Here is a 19,093-nt window from a genome sequence, read left to right as displayed (position 1 = left end):
TCTCTGCTTTAGCTGAACTGTGTAAAGAACTTTACACAAGTCAAGCAGAAAAGGATGAGCTTTTCACATGTTGATGATAGAATTATTGTCTTAGCTGCAGATGCATCTTTTGCTGAAAAATGATCAAGTGTGCACTAAAGCAATGCTATGTTATTGTCTTTTAGGGAACACAGTTTTTATTTTCTTAACCAAAAAGGAACTGAACTGTCTGTGCAATTTAGCGTATCTCAAATATTGCATAAAATAAGTTCAAGTGGTTAAATAAAACAGCTGCACAGTGTCAATTATTTTTTCCTTCCATAACTCGATTAATTGTTAAAATAATCAATAGAGTACACAATAACTATAATCGTGAGCTGCAGCTATTTTCATCCCAGCAAAGAAAATTCTGCCACTTTTGCATAATTGCTTTTATGTTTGTCACATTTTTAAAACGAAAAGTAAAAGAAACCTATTATGGTTAAACTGCAGCCTCCAAATTTTTCCTTCAGGTTTTTCTGTGTTACTGCAAACACAGTAACATAAAGTAAGCCCACCCTTACTCGACTCATTATAAGCCACTGAAAATATTGAAACAGACTTCCATTCTTGAGATTCAAATTGCAAATTACATATAGATAATTGTGCTTTCAAACTATAAACACTACATAACTTTGTTTTTCTTTCCGTAAATCCTCCAGAGAGGCAGTGGGCACGCTGTTGAGTTCAGTTACACTCTAAGTATGTCACTGACGACGTCCGCTTCAGGCTTAGCATTCAAACGACCTTTATTTAGGAGAGCCTACCTGCGGTGGTGACTGTCACCACTTCGCTGAATGGGCCCGTGCCCAGTTTGTTTTGAGCCAGCACACTGAACTGGTACTCCGTCCCAGGCTCCAACCCTGGCACCACCAACCAGGTCTGAGCACCAGAAACTGGCATCGAGTGCCAGTCATGAGGACCAAAGTCTGTTCTCTTAGACCTGAGAACAGAAACACAGTCATAAAAGTACCATAAACACAGTTAGTGTGGTATTTAAGTTTGTGTTATTCAGAAAACACAACCGTCAAACCCCAGTTGTTCTGAAGATCACTTCGCACGCACAGTTCACTGCCAGTGAACCAAACTCAATACCCATGTGTCTAAACATTCAGGGAGATGTTTCCTCAGAACAGTTGAGTGTTAGCTCTTCTTTATAATCACTGTCGGTGCAGAAAGGCATCTACGTTCTGCCAGATAGCTGCTAGCCTTCCAACATGTTTAGTTTTCCGTTGCAAACATCGATTAGAAGTAAAATTAGAAGTAAAAGTAAGAGCACTCACACTGGACCGTACCACACAGAGAACGTCTGCTCGAAGCCGCCGTCATAGCCTGGTTCCCAGGACACATTAGCAGAGGTCGTAGAGGGCAACACATGGATATTGCCTGGAGCATGTGGGCTGGTACCTGAGTGGGTTTTTTTTCCCCCCCGCAAAAACAGAGACAAAGTGAGAACCTTTTAAAATATTGCACTTTAATAACATGTACAACGTTAATATGATACCCTGGGTTTTTATGGAGATAGTGTGAATATAAATGCTTCAGTTGGTTGTTGTTGTTTTTTTTTTATTACAGGAACAGATTGGATGATGTGATGTGGTCCGAGATTGCTACCAGCCACAGGTCAAGTTCATCCCACCCACATAACAGCTGTGCAGTGTGGCCCAAAGCCAGTTACTTCTCACTGAGATTAAGGCGAGACCTGAATGTGGTCTGAGGAGCACAGCTGTCAGCGTCGCCCTTTGACCCCGTGTCAGCTGACGGCTGGCCACATTCAGGCATGCTGCCAGCTGTGCCACTGGATAATAGGTGCTCGGGGAGCCGCCAGGCAAACAAACAGCATGCTTACTGACCCGCTCACCTCTTTACCACGCAGAAAACTACACTCTTGACATTTGGAGTGGAAAGAAAAATTGCGTAATAAGCAAAAAGTTTTGTGATTTATTGATTTTGAAATCTAAAAAGTGGCAGACTGGGACCAAGTTTTTAACTTTTGGTCAAAACCTACCGAGCAGCTTCACTTAGTGAGCTAAGATAGTCAGCTTTGCTCACTTGCTAGCTGAGGTAATAATGTGACACATTATGCTTAGGTCACTAAGCTAGCAGTTCAGGTAGCAGTTAAAAGTTAAGCTAGCAGTTAAAATATACTAAATTTCTCCTCACTGACTACGGTAATGTCAATCTATCATATAAATGTATCCAAGACGCACAACAATTAAAGAGGCATTATACAACTTAGTAAATACTCATGTCATACTTGGCCACTGTTTCCTGTTAGCCTGGGAGCTAGCTAAGTGATCACTGACGCTACGTTAAGATAACATAAAACAAACATTGTAATGTTGAAGTCTTGTTTGTGAAAGCACAATGTAAGGCTACAATAAGAGGGAAAAATGAACGGTAAAAGACAGTTCTGGTTTAGTAATCAACGACAGGCTGCAGGAAGTCTGTAAAGACTCAGACTTTAAATTAGTTGTATAAAGCTTTATGTGATGCTCTCTCCACAAGCTATACTGATTCGCAGAGAAATAAAAGTATGAGGCTCTCTGTAACGCAGCATTATGTAATAAAAAAAATCAAACTTCAAAATGTAATAAAACATCATTGAGACCGCAATATGTGACATTCGACGGAAAATGTAACAAAATCCTTCAAGTATTTTGCAATACTTTCATCCACATTATGCAACAACCTTACATTTAGTGTTGATTGTTACAAAATAAGGAGCTAGCTCTAGAATACTACTATTGCTATAAAATAAACAATTGTAAAATGTTTGTCTTCTTCCTACTCATTATACATAGTGGATCTGATGTGCATCTACAACAGTCATGTTGTAGATCCGATACTTTATCAAATTTAAACTTTGGTCAATAAAAGCCAAACTTTGGAGCATTTCGTTACCTTTCCAGACTCAGCCAGGACCCTCGGTACGAACCTACATGTCGTTCAAAGCAAAACGATTCAAAATGCATTCGCGGATTTTACCTCATTTTGCATCAATTATTACAGAATGTTCTTTTAATAATGCTTTATTACATCCTAAAACCCGATTTTATTACATTACTACATAATGCAGCATTACTCTCCGCTTAAACTCTTGCAAATGGCTTAAATCGCACAACAAAGCAGGAGCGCTGTAAACTCAAATTCGCTGCATAGATATTTGGGGGATTCATGAGGACTTATAAGTACCGATGACTAGAATACGTGTGCTGGCAGTGATGCTTGTGACCACATTGGTGGCTACACACTCCCACTCTCCATGGTCCTCCTTGCTGAGAGACAGAAACTGTAAGCTGCCACTGGGTAGGATGTTGTGTTTACTTCTGCTTGGCTTCCCCACCTTTGATTGACAGGAAAATCACAACAAGTCAAGCAGACGGGAAGGTGTGTGAATAAAGCATTTTGGGTGAAGATTAAAAACAAGTAAGAACGGATTTGCTTCCAGTAGATGCTACGTAGGGGATGTGCGTTATTCTGCAGCACCTTTCTCCAGGTGATAGTTGGTATATCGGGGTCTCCAGAAGCAGCACAAGGGATTACTAGCTCTCTCCCAGCCTCCTGACGGTACTCCCCCCCAGGTCTCACGTTAAAGTAAGGGGGATCCTTGGTAAAAAAAAAAAAAACACACACACACACACAAACACACATTATTCAGACGTGAGATCAGAAAAATGCAGAAAAAGAAGAGAAGACATGAAAAATCTGAATAGATGTCTACCTTTAGCACCAAAGTGGCAGGGGGGGACATGCCCATGGTACCTAGGGCGTTGTAAGGCACACAGGTGTAGGTGCCCAGGGAGTCTTCTGTGGCCTCTGCCACCCGGATACTTCCATCTGGCATCAGGCTCCAGCCGGGGTACTACAAGACAAGGGGAGGGGGGGCGTCTGAAAGCCTAGCTTTCACTGGGTGCTCCTGAACTCTCAGGGGCCCATCTAAATGTTTCTGAACTGCGCAAAAAAACAAAAACAAAACAAGATCCTCAAGATTAAAATAGATTTTTAGACCTAATAAAAGAGGATGTGGTGTTTCTAAAATACACACCAACCTTCAACGCCGACATATTAGGCAACACAGAAAGAGTTGTGTGGAAGTGGGAAGATCTTCCTCAATTTGCTCGGTTTTCAGCCGAGCTGACCCGGGATCACTCAGTCAGAAACTTAAAACCACGACCATTTCTATGAGTTACTATCTAGGAGCTAACATGTTGTACTAACAACAGCACTTTTCGGAGTGGAAGATGATCCTAATAAAGTCAGAGCAGGCAAAAATTGTTAAAGAGGCATTTTAAGACAAAATGTATTTTGCACATCTGTTGGAGTCAGACTTACTGCTGGATAAGAGAAAGGCTAAACGTGTATATATATATATATATATATATATATATATATATATATATATATATATATACGTATATCCGTTTTTGACACTGACTTCACTTTTGGAAAAGAAACATTGTTACATAAATAAATATTATAGCACAAGCTCAATGAGTATTTAAGGCGATAGCAAATAAAACAAACAAACAAAAAAACTTCCTGCTAAAATAAAGCGGATAAAGTCCTGGTTGGACTGGAAGCTATTCTTTATTTTAGCTGTAACATCAGGCTGAAGCGTCACAGCTCAGTCATGAGTTGTGACAGAGGTGACCGACCTTTTCCACCCTGAGTGGGTAGCCATCTTTCTCCCACTTCACTGATGTCACAGGTGGGTTGGCGTCCACAGGGCAGCGGATGATTCCTGGCAGTTTCCGTGGGACGTAGATGACTGGGGGCATGTTGATCACTCGAGCGGGGTCTGAACACGAACAACGGCCTTAGTTACACTTCTTAGGAGAACTCTAAGTGTAAAACGCATTCATGAAGCACAAACTAAAACCGTAAACTGCTAAAGCAAGAAGAAATGATGGTGAAGGGATGATGACAATGCATCTATCATTAGTATCTGGAAACTGGAAATTACTGGACTTTTTTCTTGATTTAAAAACAAAAACAGTTTTTGAAGTATTGAAATAACACATTGTGTTAAAAATAAAAGAAGGGTTTTTTTTTATACAAGAAGTACAGAGCGAGCAGAACAAAGATCTTCTGTGCAGGAAACTTGGAGAAATTTTATTGATGTAAAAGAAAAAAGAAAGCATTCTGTGTTTCGGAAACATTTTGTTCTACCTTCATAAGTTGAATTTGATTTGTGATTCAGATGAAAGAAAGAAAATCTGAGGAAAGAGGACACCGTAGTTACTCTGATCTTTCTGAACCAAATAAGGAAGAGAGAGTTTAACTGTGGCTGAAGTCTGATTTGTTATCACTAGCTTAGCTTCCCTCCAACCACCACACGCGTAGTGCAGTCCATAAAAATGCATTTCCCAATCCGGCAACATGCGTTTCAACGTCCACATTGTTACTGTGCAGCTAAACAAAGACTGGTTATGTGGATAAAAGTGAAACTTGCAGAATCAGCGATTGGCTCATCGATATGACTCAGGTTTTTTCTGGTGACAGATGTTGGAAGACATAAGCCGTGACAAGCTTTTGTCAGAAGCAGACGTTGCCAACATTGTGAACTGCATGCAGCCTGGGCTTACAAAGGGATTTTAAATCACTCCGTAGAGTGCCGGTGTGTTAGGTGTCCTATTTTTCTCGTTTCAAAATCAATTAATAAATTTTAAGTTGTGTTCTGCCTTGAACTTGCTCTTTTTCCTTCAACTCTTATTGACTTATTTCTCAGATGAAATAAATTGATTTCAGTCATGGGAATGGATTTATCTGTCAAAAACGGCAAGCCGAAACACAAATATGGAGGAAAGATTAGAAAATTGAAGATATGTCCCCTTTATTTTGTTCTGAGCAGCAACGGCATTTTGACATCTCAGGTTTTCAGGTTAATTATTCTATAGAAGATTACAACATACATACATCTGTCAGCATTGGCAATTTTTTATGTCTTTTGTTTGGCAACATATAAAAAAAATGTATTTTGGTGATACAAATTCATTTTTTGATTTGTTTTAGTAACTTTAATTCTTGACTTTATGCTACATTTCCAAAACGGGTGACATTATACCCATAAAAAATAAAAATAAATGTCCTGGCATGCTGGTGGGGAGACATGAAAGGAGCTCTGAAAGGGGAATTAGCTGAAGTGAAGATTAGGTGGCAGCAGGCAGAAGTGTTGGGAGTTGTCCCTGAATATGCCTGACAAGGCCATAAAATGTGCAAAAAAAAACACGTGTGCACAAAAAAAACATATTTGTTTGATTTTCCAGTCAGAAATCGGTTACAATTTATGAATATTTCTACAACACATGCCTGAATTTGTCTTTTGAGTCCAGTTCTCTGCTGAAAAGGAAAACAAAGGAGGATTCTCGAGCAATCATCTTTGTACAAAGCTCGTTTAGCCTCCACTACTCTTTTTTTCCCTCTCTCTCTCTCTCTCTCTCTGTCTCTCCCTTTATGTTGGCTCCATGTTAGGCTGGTGGTTCTAGGCTCCCTCCTCTTATGCTGTAACACAATAATCAATTACCAGCAGCAACTTGGGAGTAAATTAGCTCAACGGCAACATAAAGCCTAAAGATTGGGTATCTTTTATATAGACGTGGCGTTATTTTCTCATCAGCCGCAGCTTATGGAGAGGATTTTCATGGTTTCACACCCTGGGACTTGAGTAAAAAAAAAAAATGCATAAGGAGAGGGGGGGGGGACAAAAAAAAAAAAATGGCGTCTGACAACGAGCCCGTCCTGCTTAGGGCACAAAAGAAGGAGTGAGGAGTAATTCCATTAGGAGCATGAAAACGATTCCACTGCCTCCATTTGACTCCTGACCTTCAAATTCACAAGGATTCTCCTCGTTTCAGTCATGGAGCAGCCAAAAAACTACAACCTCCATACTGCCGATGCTGCCGATGCTGCTGCTGCTGCTGCTCCCATCTCCACATACAGCTCGCTCTGCCCCTCCCCCCCCTCCTCCTCCTCCAACTGGTTGCCACAGTAACACTCACACTGAACAGTCAGGTACGCTGAAGCCGACGGCGAGATCCCAAGGCTGTTGCTCGGACTGCAGGTGTACTTCCCGGCATCCTCCGGCTTGACCCGGAATATGATGAGGGTGCCGTCGATGAGGATGCGGACTCGGAGCTTCAGGTCACTGCGAGAGGACGACACATGTTCTGAAACACAGCATGCATCTGTTTCCACCCCCCTCCCCAGCCCCGGCCGAGTGCTACGCTGCGTCAAAGAGCCATAAGAGAGCAGCAGAGAGTCGAACAGCAGCCAGAAGCGAAGCGATACGTGGAGAACAGAGTGTACAAAGCCAGAGATTCAAATAAATCTGCCACATGGAACCGCCTTTACAATTTCCTGCTCGACGGCGTTTTGCTCCTAAAGACGCTGTTCGTGTGGCAGATATATCCTGTCCTTTTTTTAAAGAAAAAAAAATAAGAGCTCTCCGCACATTGAAACTGGCTGCAGCTCTGACTTAAAGTTTTACTTAAACCAAACCCCACTAAAGTAAATTGCAAAAAGCTTTCTTTGGTTACTTTGTGACTCGAGTTTAACTTTAATTATTAACTGTAAATTGAACAACAAATACAGATAAAAACCAGATTTTACATATGTTATATTAGAAAATGCATCCCTTTTGTCTCACTTTCTTTTATTAAATTAGATGAAACCTTTCCTGCTCTAGGTTAGCTGAGATTTTTAAAATTAACCATATGTTTTAAATAAATGAATAAAATCCATTTTGGGAGATTTTAAGCTTAAATGCATTTCCTGTTAAAATATCAAATTAAGTATTATGGTTGAACATCTTTTCAGTCCCTCCAGGTTTCTCGCGATCCTTTTTGTGATTTTTTTTTTTACAATTAATTTTAGAAATATTTGTGATAGTTTTGCTTATTTATGATTTTACTAATTTTAGAAAAAGTGCTTCTGTTGAAACACACTATACCTCCAATAAAAAAAAAAGATCAACTCAAAAACGATTTATGGAAAAATGTACGTTTTTGTTTTTTTTTCAAAATTGCCACATTTCCATTAAGCACATTTATTTTCGGAATTCTAATTTATGCAATTTTAAAGTCAATGTAGACGCAGCTATTGTTAATCTGAAGGGATCATTTGCATCCAAACATCAACATTCTGGCTAGCTTCAATATTTCCAGATAATGCTATTTCCTCATGGCATCATCTATTTTGTGTAAGTGCACCAGTCCCTCCTTCAGCAAAACTTCAGTCAAAACACATTCATTCAACATTGTGGATTCTTCCATGACGCCACACAATGAAGCAGCGTCTTTGAGGTGCTGCCTTAAAATACATCCACGTGTGTGTCTCCATTTAACTTAAATGATATGAATTTACCTATCAGACCTCACCTGGGCTTTCCCAGGTTGTTTAAAAGCACATTGATCATAGAGGATGTCAACTTCTGAATTTACAGAAGGTAATAAAATAAATTCTCTTTCATTCTGGCATTTAGGAAAAGGAAATTATTTTGGTAAGGTTGACATATTTGACACAAAATCTCTTTTGGGCTTATGTGTTTCTTGTCTGATTGGTATTGTTTCTCTGTAAAAGCACTTTGAATTGTCTTTGACTGAAAGGTGCTATATAAATAAAATTGCCTTGCCTTGCCATGTAATTTTTTTTAAACATTTTCATTAAACTGAATTTTATGTTATTTGTTTTAAGCCAAACCCATAAAAAAAAATTTAAAAAAATCATTGCAAATATATGCTTGAGCGCAATTGTGTGTGAATCTATGTAATCTATGTAATTTCTCCTTTTTTTGATAACTTTTGATAAAAAGTTATCAAAATTTTCTTAACCTCATTGTAGTGTCGGGGTCAGACTCCGAACCAGACAACAACTCTGACTGATCAGAATCGGGGACAAACCACCTGAAACATGACATCCTTAGTGCAGCGAACAACATGAATGTTTAGAAAACATTAAAAATAACAGTGTGGTTTCCATGTTGTAGTGCTTAAGTAACAGTATGAAATCACATAAATGCGCCAATAAGTCGCAAGTCCAATAAGCACCATGTCATATTTAGAAGAAAAGCTAGCGATCAATCTGAACACTCCCAATGTTATGTTCATGTAAGGTTCATAATCAGGTCAAACGTTGGTTTACCGACTGGTCTATAAATAATTACAAGCAACAACTGTAAATCACACGAACAGCTTCACACCATTAATTGCTCTCTGACACCTGCGCCCATGCTCCATGATGTCTGTCACCTATTATACATAACTTATATGTGTATAGAAATCAGATATTTGTTTATTTTTGCTTGTTCTGTTTTTTATTAGAAAGTTATTACTTGTGTTGATGAGTTCAGGTTTGTAAGGAACTTACAAAAAGAGTTGAAAGCAAATAGTTATAGTTACGCTATAAACAGACAAAACCTTTTTTTCCTCACTTTCTGACATTAAACCAGACTAACCATTTCCTGTTTGCCAAATACCAGAATAATGATTACTACTTTAAATTCAGAAGTTGATAGATATGTCATTATTCAGTAGACTTAAATATGAAGTTGAATGTTTTATGTATTTTTATGTTTTTGCAGTTGGCTGGCACTTTTAGATTAAGCGAGTTTTAAACGAGGATATAACAAGCTACTGAAAAGGAAGATATAGCCATGCTCTGTCAAAGTTAACACTGTAGGGCAGTACAGGCTAGATGCTAACAAAGCTAACAAACTGGGAGTCATTCCTTTAAGTCGATGACATGACTTTGTGAAACGGCTGCAACTAACAATTATATTAGTAATCGATTAATCTATTGATTATTTTGACAGTGAAAAAAAAACTATAAATCTCACAACAATGCAAAACTTGACCATATCATATTTATGTTTAAAAACTTAAAACAAGTAATGCCTTGACCTGCCTGTGTTTTCGACCAGCATCATCTGCCTCTTAAGACCGGGATATATTGAATCTGTAAACCATTCTGCATCTTGGTCATGATGACAGAAAGAAAAAGTGAAGTTAAACACGGGGGAGGGAGTAATAGCTGGCCGTAAGACGTGGCTCAGTTGTGTTTCAGATATTAAAAAGTTTTTATAAGTTAAAGGGGAGCTACAGCAGCTGAGGTAAGCAGGGAAGAAATCTTGGCTAACTTCAAAATTGGGAAGAGACGGGCATCCCTCTGCGTCCAGTGAAGGGTGTGGGCTCCATTCAGTCGGATTTAGATGCACTGAGATTTTTTTGCTAATTAAGCAACAAAGTTATCAGCTTGTAATAGTTTGGCCAAAGCTCTTAGGTCCTCTGCCTTTCCGCCGTTCTATCTAAAAACAACCAATCAGAGCCAGGAGGCGGGTATTAGCGCTCGCCAATCACAATCTCGTGTGGCGCTGCTCATCCCTTTTCCACTACAGATTTAGCCCCTCAGCAGATGTTGTTATGAATGCTAAAGCTAGTTAGCGTAGCCACAGATGATGGCAGATAAACCGTTTTCCTGTAATGGTAAGTAATGTTTCTCCACCATTAGCACATTTAGCAGCGGATACATGAGGTTGAGTGACAGCTTAAGACGCCTCTCCTGGGATTTGACAGTTTATCTGTCTCATAACACACGTTCACAACCCGGTGAACAAATATGTAAAAAAAACATTCATGTTAAAAGCCACATACTGCAGCTTTAAGGAGACCACAGGTGTCAAACTCAAGGCCCGTGGGCCAAATCTGGCTCACCATAGTTTTTTATGTGGCCCTCTAGATTCTAGACTAAAAACTAAGTGTGTTTAAATATTATGTTATCAAAAAAGTCAATGCAGTTTTTATTCATTTACTGACTAATTATATCTATCAGTCCCTCCAGTTTCTTGAGGATTATTGTGGAAATTCACACAAAATCAACAAATCCTCGCACTTTATTGCGGCAATAAAGTGAGAGTAATTGAGAGTTTCTTGCTGATTTTTCTCAAAAACTTTCTTACTTGTGCTAAACCGCTGCCTCAGCCTTAATGGATGTCAGATTATAGTCTGTGATCTATACAGCGAGTAATAAATCATAAATAAATAATCATAAATTAATAAAATCATAAATAAGCAAAACTATCACAAATATTTCTAAAATTAATTGCAAAAAAACATCACAAAAAGGATCGTGAAATCCTGGAGGGACTGAAAATATGTTCAACAATAATACTTAATTTGATATTTTAACAGTTTGTGAACATGTTTTTTATCAATACATTCTGGCACAACCGGCCCTTTAAGAGCATTCATGATCTTGATTTGGCCCAAAACTGAAATGATTTTGACACCCCTGTTTGATTGTTGCTGCCTCTCATTTCCAGTCTGGATGTCTACGCTCATGTTGTTCAGTCTCCTCACTTTGCGACCGTCTCTACCCCTAAATCTCTCTGGAGCCTGTCGAGGTCTGGGTTACGCTTTAGCTCATCGCTGTGTGAAGCCCACAGATGTCAAAAGACCTGACAGAGTGTGATGCTGCCATCAGAGAGCAATGAGTTGTCAGCATGTTGGTCATTTAAATGTCAAAGTCCTGTCGCCTTCCCCCCCGCCCCCCCACAAACAACAGATTTCTGCAGCGACGGTTCAGAAGTAAACTTGATCATAACTTTACTTCTTGAAGTAGACGTTGTCCTCTTCCCAAAACCAGGTGTAGGTCAGGTTGCCAGGGTAGGCCTCCGCTTGGCAGGTGAAGAGTGCGTTCTGAGATATGTTTACGGTGATGTTTTCTGGTGGCGAGACGATGTACGGAGGCCCTGCGGGAGGGGAAAGAAAAAAAGCTGAAGTTTTAGTCTTCTCTGTAGCATCAACAGCAACCGTTAACAAGTAACGACTAGAGAAATGCCGTTGCTGTTTTTAATACTGATTCACTACTATTTTTGCCATGTGGTGCATATCAGTGAAACTTTCATTCTTTTTTTCTCTCTGTTCTTGGTTTTCAGCGGCGCATCAGCAAAAAGTTAAAATAAAATATAGAAGATTCAAACCTCGTTTACATTCTGTGTGTTAAGAACAACAGCAAGAACAAAGAGAAGACAAGAGTTTTATATCTATATATAGATATATATAAACCCACTATTTGATCTGATCTCTACGTTTAATTAGAAGCAATCCTTAAAATAAATCCATCTTGTTTTTCATTCATTTAAAATGGAATAAAACTAAAGATTAAGCTGAAGATGAACATCGATGGTTGTTTGTTCCTGTTTTCTTGTGTTGGGCTGACGACCCGTCCAAATGGCGCCTGAGATATTCATGACCTCACAGGTAAGCCAATAACCAATTGGCTGCATGATAAATCAAAATGAGCTCCATAATTTCTGATTTGATGATTATAATCATTATTTGAAGAGCAATTTTTGTTTTTCACTTTATAATCTATTTTATTTACGGGTTTGGTTGTGTGTAGTTTTTATTTCCAAGTTATTTACTGCTAGTTGTCGTGCTCTCAGCGTTAAGTGTTCTTCACACAGTTAAAGTTTATTTATCTTAGAGAGGGGGAACTGCGTCATTATGCCATTATCAACATATTAATTGAAAATGGTATCAGAAAGATAACGTTATTCTTTATTGCAATAATTTCTGGGACAAAACTAACCAGAGATTCTCAAATCCTCAATTTGTGATCTGGGAGCCTAATGAACCAAGATACCCAAATGAATACTGTTAATATTAATATTTTTGCACATTTTGATGAAAAAAAAAAAGTAGCATAAAGAAACTCCCAGGCTTCTTCTCTTAGCAAACGTCAGTGTGAGCAAAAGCACACGCTACGCACTATTTACATTACCTCACCTCAGTCTGGCGGACGACACAGAGAGCAGCCGGCTACTGTAACCTTAACAGTAGTCGCAGCTGTAACTCAGGCGTGCTTCACATTGTTAACCCTCCGGCCTCCTGAGGTGCTGCGGGTTTTGCAGAAAACTCAATAAAAGCAGCAGAACCCATGAATGGTAAACGGTCTTTCATGACAGAAACCTCCCAGGTATTTTCCTCTCCTTGTGCTCAGCTTCACACATCGGCCGGGACAACCGGCACTGGGCAATTAAAAACAAAAAAAAAAAAAATTGTCGCCACGGGGATCAGATTGTTTTACGTTTTATATTGAAACACTGAATAAAAGTAGACGGTGGTGGTGGGAAGGGGGGAACACACTTATTGTGGATTTTATGATTGACGGATTATTGCGCGCGCACTCGGGAGATGTAGCAGTGGATCGCAGCGGTGTAAATCTGATATTAATATGACAGAGGTTAACAAGCAGTCACAGAGTCTCAGATTAAACATTAGCATCTCGCCCGGCTGGTGACAGAGGGGGGCAATAAGGACTAACGCTATTAATGCTCCTCCTTTCGCTGGTCGCTCTATTAAAAAATAGGCAGGCGGAGAGGAGCCATCTGAAAAATTCATTTTTTATGATGCTATTTAAAGACACGAGGGCTTGTTTTGTAGAAACACTTTAATTACTTCATTATCAGGAGATAACAAAGCTAACAGGTTAATACATTTAGTGGGTGTTAGGTTTTTGTTTGTTTTTTTAAATCAGAAAATGAGCCTCATCAAAACAGAGACTTTACAAGATCCAACCGTCTTTGGTAGAGTACCAACTTTGAAATTTGTAACACTCAAATTTCATCTGAGCTGTCTCACTGGCCAGACAGCATACAAAAAGGCTCAATAAGCCAACATAGAATAATACAGCATCAGTGTTTGTTTCAAGGAATTTACTTCCAAAGTGCAAAATTAAAAAAAAAATGGTATGCATGCTGTAAAGCTCAGTAACAGACTGCTTCTAACTCTACTTTGTGTCAAACTTAAATGTCTCAGATCGAACTAATTTTGAGATCAAACTCTGATAACTTGAGTAATTCACAAAATATATTTTCCAAAATATTATTTCATTAACACTGCCAGAAATTAAAAAAAAATTAATAGAACATGTCTGACAATATGACTAAAAGACTTAAAAAAGGAATACTTCATGCCCTAATTCAAAGAAGTGAATTCTGGATTCTGCTTACCACTGAAAAAAAAACCCAAACAAACAAAATCTTGTGGGAAAATGTCCGATTATTTTGCCTAATAACATAAATAACTAAACGAAAATTTAAACTTGTATTTTCTCTTATTTTTGACGTTTATTTGACAATTTGAGACCAAAAAAAAGTGAAAACTGAAGAATTTTGGAAAGGCGTAAATTCTTACAGCCACATCTTTCTACATCTGTATCTACACAAAATGCGTCTTAACAATACGACTCCTCTATTTGCTACAACAAAATAATAGCTAAGTGTTTGCTTATACTGTCTGCTGTCTGTATTTGCTGTTCTGTGAACACAGAGAACTGCAATTTCGCTGCTGTTTGCACCTACAGAAGTCAAGCGTTAAAATAGACTTGATGCCCACTCTGCCATAAAAGCGAGGCGTTCGGCTGCTTGTTAAATACACACTGTTAACTCCCCGAAGCAGCAGCAGCGCCGTATCGGGAGGCTGGTAGCGCGAACCCATCTATCTGATCTGCGTCTAGCAGAAAGAGGTGGGTTAATGGACCAGAAACAGACGGGGACGTTCCGGCCGTACGTACACATTTACACAGGCGGGCTGTAGAGCTAAGCGTCGGTCTGCCTGATACATCCCCGCGAGGTACGGTTAACACATGAGTGCGCCAGGATGCTGCCTTTAGGTCTAAACGCTGAAACTGAGCCGCCCGGGTTGATGCACAGCCAACCCGACGCTGTGAACGAAGACCGGCAGACGAGTCGTTTAGTTTTAAAGTCTGATGACGCAATCAAAAACGGGAGGCCTTACCTTGAACCAAGAGGCGGGTGGTGTGAAGCACCTCTCCCTGGTCGCTGTACGCTCTGCACGTGTACGCCCCTCTGTCGTCTCTGGTGATGCCGAGAATGGTCAGGCTGCCGTCGTGTACCTTCAGGTCAGAAGCAAAGGAGATGCCGTCAAGCTTCTTTTTGAATTTCCAGGTATTTATGTGTACCGTTTGCGCTAAACCAAACAATGTAGCGTACAGTGGAGTTGCTGCAGCTGATGTTAAGCAGAAGAGTCACTGGAGCTCTACATCAATAAAATATCTGAGTTTCTTGGGTGCAAGAATTCCTCTGGATTCCACTAACGGGAGAGCTCCAGCTGTTATAGAACACAGTTCATCGCAATTATGAAGAAAAGCGACTTAAGCATCAGAGGTTTTGGGAGAAACTTGTGGAGATGTCTGAAGGAGGGTTAGGTTTAGAGCTGAGATCGGGTCAAAAGAAAATCCAACTCGAAGTAAACAAGATGCATATTTGAATTAAGCTTTCGTCTTTAGACCATAATTTGAGTAAGAAGTTCAACTTCTCCCGCTTTTAGCTTTCGTTTACCGTCTTCCAACTCCATTATGTTGCTTTTTGTAACCTCAGGGTGAGTCAAGTGCAGATCACCTGGGATGTGTGATTGATAGGAGCGGAGCTGCATTGCGAATTTGTTGTGCAGTCTAATGAGCTTCTGCACCTTCCTTTCCCTCAACAGGGTAAGTTTCCTTCTCCTCTACTTAGACTACATTCAGTCAGTTAACACAACTTTATGTCTCGTTTTCGCTTGGCTTTCTCTCTGTTGTATGCTCCGTACGCTTATTGAACGCGCCACAAAAGCCTCAGCTTTTTTTTTTTTTAGCATGAATCTGGAGTGAAAATGACAGGGAACCAGAGGAGCTAATCAGAGGGAAGCGACACCACCAGAAGAAGCGCACAGGTAGCGCAGGATGAGGTGATAGATAACAGCTGTGCAGATATTAGGCTGACAGGCAGAGGGGAAGGTGAAAGAAAAACAGAAGGACGCAAAGAAGTAACTGCAAGGGTACAGAATAAATACTAATCTAAGACAACACAGGCAGGAGCACAAAGAGGCAAGAGTGATAAATAAATGAACAAAGACATAAAACAAAATGCAGGAGCCAAGGAAATAAACTGCAAAGAAACAAACCCCAAAGTACAAACATCCTCATATAATGACGGCAACAACACAAACCATTCATTTCTTCACACCACTGCAGATTCTAAGGTGTCTAAAAGTTTCAGAAGAACAGAGATGTGAGAGGTTATTGTAAAGGAAACTTTGGAAACGTGTCCGAGACCCATTCAGGCTGCGAAAGAGCGAGAGAGAGCCAGACTTTCAGCAGATCCCAGGAGAGTCGAGTAGCTTCACCTGTTCCATGAGTTTTCAACCTCCATCTGGAATAAAATATGCTGGATTTGCTTTCTTAGTTATAAGAATCTGTATCCGAAGATAAATAGAGACTCTCGATTTAGTTGTGTTAGCTGCACTAAAGTCAAAAACTGTTTAAAATAACTTCCTTAAAATAGATTTGTTTAAAAAAAACTGTTTGACCACTTCTATTAAGCCCATAGTATGACAACTGCTTTTCTTTTTTTTTTGTGAATCCTTACCTCCTGTTTGCCTTTAACATTAAACCTGTTAAAGTGTGATTGCTACATTTTGTAAGCCTGAAAACATCACATTCTGCTCCCAAGCAATCCCCACAATGAAGGAGCACATGAAACAAACCAAAGAAGCATAAAAAGAAAAAAGAAAAAGAAAGAAAATGCTCATAAATTATGCAAGGGGTTGCAAGAGATTCTGTCCATTCAAGTCACACACAGCTGTAGTGTGTCCATTCACGCGGCACAGAGGGGGGAATCTGCGGCGCCTGCAGAATTATTCCCATTCATCCGTCCCTCAAATGTTTGTCGGGCTACTGTTGGATGAACCAAAGCAGCTTTTAACTTCTGCGAGTCTGTTGGCAAACTGGATCGTCATTTATCTTCAGCGAGATAGCACTTTGTGTGGCGCTGCTGCAAGCTAGCAGCACACGTGTCGTGCCGAGTGCCGGGAGCGCTAACTAGTCACTGCTTTGTTGTGAAGTATCACTCTGAGGCTTAGGGAGCCATGTGCAAGGATCGAATTAGCCGGGAGAGATTGAAATTGTTCTTCTTTCATTAAACCAATACATTTTTTTTTAACTAAATAGGTGAGATCATAGTTCAACCTGTAGACTGGAATATTACTTTATGCTGTCATGTTCAAGTCATCATTTGACATGAAAGCATCCAGAAATAACATTCGTTTTAGCCTGCTAGCATGCTAACCCATAATCTCACTGTATTGTTTTGAAGCAGTTTTTATATTATTATTTTCTAAAATCTTTACTTACAAAAATTCCTTGTTCACTGTAATAAAAAAAAAATCAAATTCTTGAAGTACTTTGAACAAAAAAGTGGAACTACTCTTTCCACTGACTTAACTAAAGAAGCACATTCAATCTGCATCATAGTTAATGCTCTTTAATACCAGTTTCTTAGGACAATTTTCAACTTGTTCCTTCTAAAACTAAAGGGGTGTGACTCTGACTCAACCACAAACTAGGGCAAAACATTTTAAAGGTTTGGTATTATGTAAAAATGACTTTATCTTCATTTTATCATGTTGTTCCCTCATCAAAAACATATGTGGAGTGTTGCTTTGTTTTTTTCACGCATGTCTAATAAATCCTTGAATCTCCATTGGCAACCGTTCAGGGTGCCTGAACGCTTGCTCCAAAACGTTACCCATTTTTATGACAACTAAAGGTTGTCATAAAAATGAGTGACTTGATTGTGCTATAAAATGGTTGGAAAATACATAATACCGCTCCTTTAATTCTGAAACGCAAAAACATTATTAGTATTTTTTATTATTATTATTATTTGTACTCATTTTTTTATTTAAAATAACCAAAACATGAATACGTTTACTCATGTTTTAGTTCAATTTATGTATCCAAAACACAGAATAGCGTCTTACATAATTGTGACATAGTGTCCTAATATTTCAGGGATCAACTGTTTTATATTTTGTTGGTCTAGAAAAATATTTTTGCTCAATTTCTAGCAATTGAAGTCAAATCCAACAAACCTTGTTGCTTATTCTACACTGTATGTTTCTGTCTACATACAGAGATTAAAAATAACAGCTTTTATTTTTCCACATTTACTGACACAACGTGCAGCCTTAAACCACCGGGAAGCCACTGTTATTTTCCAGTTTTCTTTGTCCTGTTTCAGAGAAGGCCTTATAATCCCATCTTGGCAGCTGTTCACTCCTTCCCAGCCTTCAAATTCAATGTCCTCTTTTTGTCTGTGCCCATAAAAACAGGGAGGATGCAGAGACTCCAACCCAGACTATCACATTCCTCCTTTTCTCCAGGATGTCTCTGTGGATCTGCAGCCAGTCCAATGAACAAACATCCCCTCATGCTCAGTCTTTTTCTCTCTTTTTTTTAAACCAGAAGAGAACTTTCTCTCATTTAAAGACAGATGCACTGGAAAGAGGAAAACATTGTGTAAAAGCTGTGAAATTTGTACAAGATCTCCTCCTTTTTTAGCACTACATTCATTATTCTTATTATTTTTTTTAATCCTTGGTTAATGTATTATTGATACGGAAAAGAAAGATTAATTATACATCAGAACATTATCTAATCGTTTACTGAGGGAATGCTGTTAAGGGAGGCGGCTGGAGGGAGCAGAGCAGCAAAATGAAAGAGAAGTGAACGAGGTCTTTTAACAGGCTCCCTGTGATCCTGTCACTTCGTACAGTGCGTCCCGCGCGGGGAAGCGAGGAGCGTGTGCTGCCTGCAGCCGAATGGAATGTCAGTGACATGCAGGAATGTGAATAGACGCTGCAAAGAGAGGCGGCAAACTGCTTCAAAAGTTGCAAAAATAGTGACAATCTGTTCCGTTCAAAGGCCGTTTTTCTTTTCTCCCTTTTTTTTCTGCAGTGCCTCAGTGCCTTCACTTATATTGATCAGACCGATACAGTGATGTGAAAAAGTCTTCAGTCGTCCGTTATTTCTTTATGATTAGAGACTGGCGTTATGGTAACGTCTTGCAGTGGTTCTGATGAACGGATTTGCGACCTGCAGACGTTCTGCTTTGGATGTCAGCGGCTTCTTTTCCTATCGCTCTATCAAACGATTTTTTTTTATTTTCGAAGGTCAATCAAATAGTCGACAGTCTGTTAAACTCTAGATTTGATCACATTTTAGAGCCATGAAACTG

The 19,093-nt window shown here is 39.4% G+C and overlaps 1 protein-coding gene across 1 annotated transcript in view; it reads right to left on the bottom strand.

The window, feature by feature from the left end:
• igsf9ba (immunoglobulin superfamily, member 9Ba) overlaps positions 1 to 19,093 on the bottom strand; it is a 49,449-nt gene that overhangs the window by 8,189 nt on the left and 22,167 nt on the right. Inside the window, exons 5-13 of the mRNA XM_088012149.1 lie at positions 14,817 to 14,934; positions 11,623 to 11,764; positions 7,020 to 7,165; positions 4,677 to 4,819; positions 3,743 to 3,883; positions 3,508 to 3,627; positions 3,214 to 3,364; positions 1,302 to 1,425; positions 786 to 961 (exon numbers count right to left, since the gene is read on the bottom strand). Coding sequence (XP_087868275.1) covers positions 786 to 961; positions 1,302 to 1,425; positions 3,214 to 3,364; positions 3,508 to 3,627; positions 3,743 to 3,883; positions 4,677 to 4,819; positions 7,020 to 7,165; positions 11,623 to 11,764; positions 14,817 to 14,934 — 1,261 coding nt within the window. The remainder of the gene's footprint in view (positions 1 to 785; positions 962 to 1,301; positions 1,426 to 3,213; positions 3,365 to 3,507; positions 3,628 to 3,742; positions 3,884 to 4,676; positions 4,820 to 7,019; positions 7,166 to 11,622; positions 11,765 to 14,816; positions 14,935 to 19,093) is intronic.

This window comes from Poecilia mexicana, unplaced genomic scaffold (assembly GCF_051168715.1).
Source record: "Poecilia mexicana isolate PSO_F unplaced genomic scaffold, ASM5116871v1 scaffold_13, whole genome shotgun sequence".
Lineage (NCBI taxonomy): Eukaryota > Metazoa > Chordata > Actinopteri > Cyprinodontiformes > Poeciliidae > Poecilia > Poecilia mexicana.
Note: the sequence above shows the minus strand (reverse complement) of the source record. Positions and strands in the feature narration are given on the sequence as shown.